Raw genomic sequence first — 10,441 nt, forward strand, 5'->3', positions numbered from 1 at the left:
GGAGACTTTAATCACCCTGATATCTGCTGGGAGAGCAATACAGCGGTGCACAGGCAATCCAGGAAATTTTTGGAAAGTGTAGGGGACAATTTCCTGGTGCAAGTGCTGGAGGAACCAACTAGGGGCAAAGCTTTTCTTGACCTGCTGCTCACAAACAGGGAAGAACTAGTAGGGGAAGCAAAAGTGGATGGGAACCTGGGAGGCAGTGACCATGAGATGGTCGAGTTCAGGATCCTGACACAAGGAAGAAAGGAGAGCAGCAGAATACAGACCCTGGACTTCAGAAAAGCAGACTTTGACTCCCTCAGGGAACAGATGGGCAGGATCCCCTGGGAGAATAACATGAAGGGCAAAGGGGTCCAGGAGATCTGGCTGTATTTTAAAGAATCCTTATTGAGGTTGCAGGAACAAACCATCCCGATGTGTAGAAAGAATAGTAAATATGGCAGGCGACCAGCTTGGCTAAACAGTGAAATCCTTGCTGATCTTAAATGCAAAAAAGAGGCTTATAAGAAGTGGAAGATTGGACAAATGACCAGGGAGGAGTATAAAAATATTGCTCAGGCGTGCAGGAGTGAAATCAGGAAGGCCAAATCACACTTGGAGTTGCAGTTAGCAAGAGATGTTAAGAGTAACAAGAAGGGTTTCTTCAGGTATGTTAGCAACAAGAAGAAAATCAAGGAAAGTGTGGGCCCCTTACTGAATGAGGGAGGCAACCTAGTGACAGAGGATGTGGAAAAAGCTAATGTACTCAATGATTTTTTTGCCTCTGTCTTCACGCACAAGGTCAGCTCCCAGATTGCTGCACTGGGCAGTACAGCATGGGGAGAAGGTGACCAACCCTCTGTGGAGAAAGAAGTGGTTTGGGACTATTTAGAAAAACTGGACGTGCACAAGTCCATGGGGCCGGATGCGCTGCATCCGAGGGTGCTAAAAGAGTTGGCGGGTGAGATTGCAGAGCCATTAGCCATTATTTTTGAAAACTCATGGCGATCGGGGGAGGTCCCAGATGACTGGAAAAAGGCTAATGTAGTGCCCATCTTTAAAAAAGGGAAGAAGGAGGATCCGGGGAACTACAGGCCAGTCAGCCTCACCTCAGTCCCTGGAAAAATCATGGAGCAGGTCCTCAAGGAATCAATTATGAAACATTTAGAGGAGAGGAAAGTGATCAGGAACAGTCAGCATGGATTCACGAAGGGGAAGTCATGCCTGACTAACCTAATTGCCTTCTATGATGAGATAACTGGCTCTGTGGATGAGGGGAAAGCAGTGGATGTGTTATTTCTTGACTTTAGCAAAGCTTTTGATACGGTCTCCCACAGTATTCTTGCCACCAAGTTAAAGAAGTATGGGCTGGATGAATGGACTGTAAGGTGGATAGAAAGCTGGCTAGATCGTCGGGCTCAACGGGTAGTGATCAATGGCTCCATGTCTAGTTGGCAGCCGGTTTCAAGTGGAGTGCCCCAAGGGTCGGTCCTGGGGCCGGTTTTGTTTAATATCTTTATTAATGATCTGGAGGATGGTGTGGACTGCACTCTCAGCAAGTTTGCAGATGACACTAAACTAGGAGGCGTGGTAGATACACTAGAGGGTAGGGATCGGATACAGAGGGACCTAGACAAATTAGAGGATTGGGCAGAAAAAAACCTGATGAGGTTCAACAAGGACAAGTGCAGAGTCCTGCACCTAGGACGGAAGAATCCCATGCACTGCTACAGACTAGGGACCGAATGGCTAGGTAGCAGTTCTGCTGAAAAGGACCTAGGGGTCACAGTGGACGAGAAGCTGGATATGAGTCAACAGTGTGCTCTTGTTGCCAAGAAGGCTAACGGCATTTTGGGCTGTATAAGTAGGGGCATTGCCAGCAGATCGAGGAACGTGATCGTTCCCCTTTATTCGACATTGGTGAGGCCTCATCTGGAATACTGTGTCCAGTTTTGGGCCCCACACTACAAGAAGGATGTGGAAAAATTGGAAAGAGTCCAGCGGAGGGCAACAAAAATGATTAGGGGTCTGGAGCACATGACTTATGAGGAGAGGCTGAGAGAACTGGGATTGTTTAGTCTCCAGAAGAGAAGAATGAGGGGGGATTTGATAGCAGCCTTCAACTACCTGAAGGGGGGTTCCAAAGAGGATGGAGCTCGGCTGTTCTCAGTGGTGGCAGATGACAGAACAAGGAGCAATGGTCTCAAGTTGCAGTGGGGGAGGTCCAGGTTGGATATCAGGAAAAACTATTTCACTAGGAGGGTGGTGAAACACTGGAATGCGTACCTAGGGAGGTGGTGGAGTCTCCTTCCTTGGAGGTTTTTAAGGCCCGGCTTGACAAAGCCCTGGCTGGGATGATTTAGCTGGGAATTGGTCCTGCTTTGAGCAGGGGGTTGGACTAGATGACCTCTTGAGGTCCCTTCCAACTCTGATATTCTATGATTCTATGATTCTATGTGAGGAGTTACTGTACTTTGGATTTACATTGGGGTTATGCTGGCATAAAACTGGAGTAATGCAGTGGTGAATCATGCCCTGCATCTTAACCATGCTGCACAACCAATAGGTATAGCACATCACATCTTACCCAAAGAAGGCCCCACCCCTAGCCTTAATATGCTTACCTTCTACCTTTGTAATGGTAAATCCATTAATCTAACGCACCATGTCTTCACACACTTACTTCCAAGTATAAAACATCCATTTTAGGGATTCACAGCACTTCCTTTTTTTTAAGGTTGGTTGCTCAGCTCTGTGTGCTAACAGTGAAGGGTAATATATAGTCCCAGAATCCTGATCTCTGATGTGCTGCTAGTGTCAGTGCTTCAGAGGGCAGAATTAATTCTATTACATCTCTCTTCACTGCCAGCAAAATCAGCTGAACAGATTGGAACATTTCAGTTCTTGAGACATTATATGGATGGTGAGGGAGAGACTGCATAGAAAAGGGTGAGGAGATAGGGAGATTCAGTAAAATAAAAATAGAGGAGAGAGATGAGCCAATTTTCTGCATCATGTACAGTACAATATATCTTGGCATTAAACATTGGGGTTTTTTTAAGTCAGTGGAGCTATGCCAAATTACACCAGCTGTGTATCTAGCTCTCTGGTTCCTATCTGCACACAATGTACTAGCATTCAAGAGGATAAAATGAGGGGCTATAAGAACTTGGCCTCTGTGGTTTCATCTGTGAACTAAAGTATTCAGTATCAGGGCTTCGTACTGGTGCCCAGCACCCAAGTATCCGAGTGCCTTCCACCTTAAACTGGCATAGCAAGGTCCTTATATTGATTTACATCAACTGAAGATCTGTTCTGATGGCGTTTAGTCTTTCAAGTGAAGGATGGGTCTAACAGCTGCTTTGGGGGTTTGCCTGAGGAGAGTGTGTTAACATACATCAGATTTGACTTTAAAACAGTACTTAATGCTGCTTTTCACTTCTTTTCTAGGGAGGAATGAAATTTTGGCTAGCTTGTGTCCCCAGGTTTTTGGATTGTATCTTGTGAAGTTGGCTGTAGCCATGGTGCTTGCTGGGGGTGTGCAAAGGGCTGATGCTGCAGGAACTCGAGTGAGAGGTTAGTATTCTTGTTTCTAATAGTACATTTCTTCCCTCCATACATACAAACATTCAAAATGAATATTAGAGCAAATAAAGCTGCAGAAACATCATCGTTCTGAGTGAGAATGTTGTTTAATCAGCATTTGGATTTCCTATTTTTAGTTTTCCTTTTTATTTCATTTTTCCAAAATAACTTGAGTGATAGAAACCAATTTTCAGTGCCCCATTGAATAAAGTATTAAAAGCAATTGTTTTAGGTAAAACAGAGGCTCAGATAAAAAGTAGTTTTATAAATGACATTTTAAAATGATTTTGTAGTAGCACATCCCTAATGGTATTTGGCGTCAGAGTGGAATATTAATATTTCCATAGTGTGAATCTCTATCCTGCATTGAAGGGAAAAAAATAAGATTCACTCCACTTCCTAATGCCAGATTTTTCCATCTGTGATTGTCAGCATGTTTCTCTTAAAACTGTTACTGTAAGCTATTTGCCTGCTGAGTCTCCTTCTGTTGTTATTAGATGGCAAATGTGCCAGGTGGTATGTAGGTCATAGACTATGTAGTCTAAAATAATGTGTGTATATACAAGTATGGAATATATGTTTTTAAAAAATGCTATAGGAGCCAAATCAAGTCATATAGATCCTTAAAGTGAAGTCATTTTGTTTATATAAGATATTTAAATCATTTTAGAACTCTTTGATGAGGTACTTAATAACCAAAATATTTACTTTTGTAATTGCTTTGTATTTGGAAATTACTAAACTTCATGATTATTCGACTTATAACAAAATATTTTCAATTATTATCTAATAAGAAAAAAGGCTGACTTTATTTGTACAATAATTAAAGTACACTTCTACCCCGATATAACACAACCCGATATAACACGAATTTGGATATAACGCGGTAAAGCAGTGCTCTGGGGGCGGCGGGGCTGCGCACTCCGGCGGATCAAAGCAAATTCGATATAACGCGGTTTCACCTATAATGCGGTAAGATTTTTTGGCTCCAGAGGACAGCGTTATATCGAGGTAGAGGTGTAGTTAAATATTGGGATCATAACTAAGCAGTGGTTCCGATTCCCTTCATTACTCAAGGTGGGAGTGAAAAATTTACCATAGCTGGCATCTGCAAAACAAGTCTATTAAAATATGAAAATTAGTAACTGGATGACCCTATAAGGCTGGCTATGTGATTATTTTAAAGAATCTTTTATGATGAGAATTGAGTTTGAACGCTGCAATATGATTAGGTACTACTTTTGAATTATACAATTTTATCACGTCTGAGTGATGTTAGATATGACATTACACCTGAATTATTTATTGTATCATATGTTAAGAGGTAAATTTTATATGAAGAATTACATTTATTATTTTAGTTAAAAACTTCTCTGTCTTGTCTGTCTTTATAAATGTAGTAGTCAATATGCCACCCAGGTAATCTCAAGCTCTGTGTATTTATTTTTTCCAAAGGTGAATCACATCTTCTGTTGGTTGGAGATCCTGGCACAGGGAAATCTCAGTTTCTCAAATATGCGGTAAAGATTACACCACGATCTGTGCTTACTGCAGGAATTGGATCTACAAGTGCAGGTATCTGATGTTCCAGGCTGGCCAAGTAGGGTGTGCTCTTAATTTTTATTACACTTTATCTGGGATTCTGCATCTAAGCAGAGAGGGGTTTTATGTGTGAGCAGTGATATAAGCTACTCTTGATTGTATTAATATAGTCTCTAGACTGGGAATACATCAGCCCTGTAGCCATTTCTCCTGTGGTGGGGACAAACTTGCTTTACCCCGGCCCCTCTAGTGGGATGGTGTGGTAGGATCTCTGTCGGGATCCTCATGGAGCCTCCCCCAAAGGATCCTACTGTTGTTGGGTTTTGGTTGTTGTTGTTTTTTCCCCTGCAGAAAATTGTTTGGGCCTATATTTTTTCTTTTTCTGGCTTTTTCGATCCTTCCAGAAGGAGTACACACTGTGTGGCTGTTACATGCAGATGGATCATTCTCTTTCTGCTTAACAGAGACTCCTTTTTCTCTTCCTCTCCATGTTTTGGGTGGATGGCAGGTTGAGAGTCAGTTCCCTGCTGTAAGGCACTGCCTTGTGCTGCTGAAGCCTTATCTCGACTCTGGCCCATAAAGAAACATCTGAAGACCAAGTTTTTTTCACCTTAGTATGCCAGAGATGTACCAAATGCCAGGGGTTGTTAAGAACTCTTCCTGAGGGACAGTACAAAGCCTCAGGTCCTTCTCCCACCCTTGCAAATTACTCAGTTTGAACAAAGTGCTGTACAATCAATATATGCAGGAATCTGTATATACCTCAGGAGTAAATAGGGTTACCATAAGTCTGGATTTTCCCGGACATGTCCGACTTTTTGGGCCTCTAATCCCCGTCCGGGGGGAAATCCCAAAAAGCCGGACACGTCCGGGAAAATAGGGAGGGAGGGACCGGCGGTCCTCGGCTGGGGGCTGGAGCTGCTGGGGCCGGCGGTGCTCGGCCGGCGGTGCGGAGCCGGGGGCCGGGGCCGGCAGTGCTCGGCCGGGAGCGGCGGTACTCGGCCCAGGGGCCGGGGCCGGCAGTGCTCGGCCGGGGGCCGGTGGTGCTGGGCCAGGCGGTGATCGGCCCGGGGCCGGCGGTGCTCGGGCCGGTGGTGCGGGGCCGGCAGTGCAGGGCTGGGGTCGGGGGCCGGCGGTGCTCGGCTGGGGGTTGGGGCGGGGGCGCGCGGGGCTGCGGGCTGGAGCCAGCGGTGCGGGGCCGGCGGTGCAGGGCTGGGGTCAGGGGCTGGCGGTGCTCAGCTGGGGGGTGGCAGTGCTCGGCCCGGGGCCAGGGCCTGGAGGTGGCGGTGCGGGGCCAGCGGTGCAGGGCTGGGGTCGGGGGCCAGCGGTGCTCGGCCGGGGGTTGGGGCGGGGGCTGGCAGGGCGGGGCTGGTGCCCCATGGCCCGAGCCAAGCTGGGCGGGAGACGCTGGGGCCAGAGCCTCTTGGCCTGGGCCGGCTGGCCGCCGAAGGGAGCCGCTCGGCCGTGGGGGCCAGACTGGGCTGCGCCCCCCCGCCCCAGCTTGCCTGCTGCTTCAGGCTTCCCGCGTATCAAATGTTTGCGGGAAGCAGGGGCGGGGCTGGAGTTGGGGCGGGGCCAGGAAGGGGCGGGGCTGGTGCAGAGGGCAGGGGAGGAGTTGGGGCAGGGCCGGGGCCCGTGGAGTGTCCTCTTTTTGGACACTTAAAATATGGTAACCCTAGGAGTAAAGGACAAAGGATTTCAACTAGTGCATTTAATAGAAATGTGTTTCTCGGATAGTGTTGCTCTTCTTCCGTTTCTATGACTGGGAAACAGCACTGTGTTTAAATGGGAAGAACAAAAGATTATCTTTTCCTAGTCCCTTAGCCCTGTCCATCATGTGTATACAACCTATGTACAGAGGATTTGTCATTAAATACTATTACTTCTGACTTTAAAATCAAAATGTTTGCAAGCCTGTCTGCAGAGGAGCCACAAGCATGTTCATGCTCAGGATAACCTTGAATTACATCCATCAATATTAAGAACAGAACAAGCTGTACTTTGGGCTCATTCATGTTTCCTCAGGGGATTGGTGTCTCACGGATAGTGACCTGGACTAAAAACCTTGCAATAATTCTTACATTATTGCACCCACCTTCGGCAGTAATGATTAAGGCTGCAATTTAGTCACGGAGGTGACAGAATCCATGACTTCCAAAGACCTCTGTGACTTCAGCCAGCACCAGCTGGGAGCTGCAGGGTCCCCGCCAGGCAGACCCCCCACAGCTCCCGGCCTCTGCGGGTGGCAGGGGGGAACCCCTGAAGCTCAGAGCTGCCAGTGGAGGGGGACCCTGGAGCTCCGAGCCCTCAGGGGTGGTGGGGAGGGCCCTGGAGCTCCCAGCCCGCCTGCAGCTGCTCAGGCTCCCCATTTTGCAATGGATGTTTTTAGTAAAAGTCAGGGACAGGTCCCGGGCTTCTGTGAATTTTTTTCTGTGACTTTTACTAAAAATATCTGTGACAAAATCTTAGCCTTAGTAATGATCTCCCTAAGCCAGCCAAGTTCTTGTACCTCTGCTTTGCCTTGATCTTCCAGAGCTCTCTCTTTCATTTCCTGCTCCACATGAGATGGCTTCCCAAAGGGTACTGAACACATGATCACCAAGGATGGCTGGAGCCGGGAGTCACTTTAGCATAAATGGGGAAACCACACTTGTGATGCAACACAACAAGCTGTCCTAGTGTGTAGCGATGGAGCTCTCTGTGGGTTTCCAGCTCATTCCTTGCAGGGGGGGTCTCCAAAATCCTAAAATTGCCTTTAGCTCTACATCAGTGGGGCTTTTAAAAAGAAAGGAAACCCCATGCCCCCCAAATTCCACTGCAGTTACATCACTTTTCCAACTTTTATCTCTTATGGTAATGGGGCTTATCATAAGAGTTTATCAGGCTCACATCTGGCTGGCTGTGCAAATTACATCTACATTCACTTCAAAATCCCTTTACACTGCCAGTGTGATGTAAAGGCTCCTTAGTGTAATTGAGAATAAGACTCTTGTAACACTGCTAAATAATAGAATTACTGAATGAAGTTCCTTCAAACTTTCTTTGGATCTTAGAAGCAATTTACTTAGAAAAATATTATCCTAAAAGCAATTTATTAAAAAAAACCCACACATTTATTGAGCTGTCCAAGTGTAACTTCCAAATGGAATGTATGAGGTAAAACTTCATTTTACTTTTGGAATTTTTTGTTCAAATAGCTCAACTGATTTTGCTGGAACTTGTCAGGAAAAAAATCACCTTTGTAATAAAATCAAGCATTAAAAATGCTGTTCCTAAAGGACATGTCTGAGAGATGTGTACAGTTAAACTGAGGGAGTATAAAATTGAAATTGGTACTTTCCTTAACCATAATATATGATATGATAATTAAGCAATGTGCAGCCAGTATTTTAAAAATGGATCTCCTCAAAAAAACTTGCCCTCTTTGCCTTGGGTAAACCCTGGGCATTAGAGAGAAAGGGGGGTAAAATGGGGATTCTATTAATTTAAATACAATGCAGATGCTTTCCAGAAGGCAAAGAGAAAGTATTGGAAGAGTGCTTCCTGAATCAGAAAGAGGGGCATGCACCTTTTGCTTTCTCTTGATTAATGGTGAATTCTACAGCGGGCTAAGCAAAATAAGGAAAGATGTTTGCTAAGTGGCTCCTTGGAGAAGGGGCCTCATCTATGTTTTTCTGGCAGCATATCTATTAAGATATTTAGTGGGCTAACAATGATGTGAAGTCAAGCATGTCATTGAGACCTTCAGTTTGACTGGCTGAGGGCTTGGAATGGGTACTTCTTTTGGCCACAGTGTTTTCTTTTTTTAAGTTCATTGTTTTTAGACTATTTATACTTTTCTCCCTAAAACATTGACTTTATGAACTATTTTTTTATGCAGCCACTCAAACAGATGCTCAGAATGGTAACGTTTTGAGAGCTGTTAAATCATGCTGCTTTCCTTGTTAATTATTTTACATGTTTTAGATTATCCAGTTCCTGTTTTGTATGAAAAAATAATTTCTAATTTGCAGGTTTTTTCCCAAGGTAGAAAGACCTAATCTGTGAATCCTGTATTAAAAAGTAGTTGGTCACAATATCAAAAATGTGAGTCTCAATAAAAATTTATCAATTGCTGACTGTTCATTGTAGGATTGAGAAATACTGCAGGGCAGTTACATAGGTAGCTAAAGGGTTTTCTATATGGTTACCACCTATTGTTGTAGTATTCAAGAGCTGCCCGAGAAAATGGTGAGCTTGCTACTGGAGCAGTCAGTCTTCAGCTCTTTTCCACTCTCTGGGAGAGGATGCTTTGTTTTGGATATCCATGCATTTTGTTTGTGGTCTCTTCTTCCACCTTTAATCTGGTGGTTGTAGGAAAGCATTGTCATAGAATTGGTCTGACTTCTTCTGGAAACTCGTTCAACAGCTGTTGCCCCATGTGTCAGAATGATAGGTCCCCAGACTCTCTCAGGCTTTATGCAAAAAGAACAGGAGTACTTGTGGCACCTTAGAGACTAACAAATTTATTTGCTACTCTGAAACCTGTCGTCATGCTTTATGGGATTTTGAGGTGTGTTGTTCTAGAGAAGAGTGTTGTCTGAGTGGGTCATGAATGCAGATGTGGTAGCTAATGTAGCTGGTCTTGATCTATTGATGACCTTGAAGATCAGGATTAAGGTCTTGAATTATCAATGGAAGTGGATTAGGTTGGATCACAACAGCCTGTCACAATGGGGGCGTGAGAAACCGTATTACATATGATTTGGAGCCTCTACCTTCCTGCCATCTTCAGACCCAGATACAGTGAGTTGCAGTAATTCAGTTCGGAGATGACAAATGTATGGCTCACTGTGACTATATCCTTACTTAGGAGAGAGGGACAAAGCTTCCTAGCAAACAGGAAGGTGAAAGAAGGCATTTTACATCAGTGATGCTACCTTGTCTTCTAAGACAACTCCTCTTAATACAAGAATCTCTATCCGGGATATGACATCCTTGTAATGGGGATTTGCTTCATCTGGGAAAGGAAATGCACAGCAAGGTGTCATCGGTTTATTTTTGACAAAGGTCCCATGTAGATATTGAGAAGGGAGGGGATGTAGAATAAATCCCTCTGGGAATCCACAGATGAGCGGTAGTGGTGGGAAGAGTAGCTCATTCCCTTATCACTCTTTTGGTCCTGACATTGTAGTGCTGCATTGTCTACTCAAGCTATGTCATGTACAGGCAGTCCTCAGACTTATGACACAACTGGTTCCTGAAAATTGCGTCGTAAGTTGAAACGTTGTAACTTGGAACCACAATCCACTCCATTGCATGACCAAGTGTCGTAAGTCGAATCAGGGTG

The 10,441-nt window shown here is 45.0% G+C and overlaps 1 protein-coding gene across 2 annotated transcripts in view; it reads left to right on the forward strand.

Annotated features, from left to right (window-relative positions):
* The window catches only part of MCM9 (minichromosome maintenance 9 homologous recombination repair factor), a 94,250-nt gene that overhangs the window by 39,954 nt on the left and 43,855 nt on the right, over positions 1 to 10,441 (forward strand). For both annotated transcript variants that reach the window (XM_034765791.1, XM_034765790.1), the window contains exons 6-7: positions 3,436 to 3,561; positions 5,026 to 5,145. In XM_034765791.1, coding sequence (XP_034621682.1) covers positions 3,436 to 3,561; positions 5,026 to 5,145 — 246 coding nt within the window. The remainder of the gene's footprint in view (positions 1 to 3,435; positions 3,562 to 5,025; positions 5,146 to 10,441) is intronic.

The sequence above is a fragment of the Trachemys scripta genome, chromosome 3, assembly GCF_013100865.1.
Source record: "Trachemys scripta elegans isolate TJP31775 chromosome 3, CAS_Tse_1.0, whole genome shotgun sequence".
NCBI classification, from domain to species: Eukaryota; Metazoa; Chordata; order Testudines; family Emydidae; genus Trachemys; species Trachemys scripta.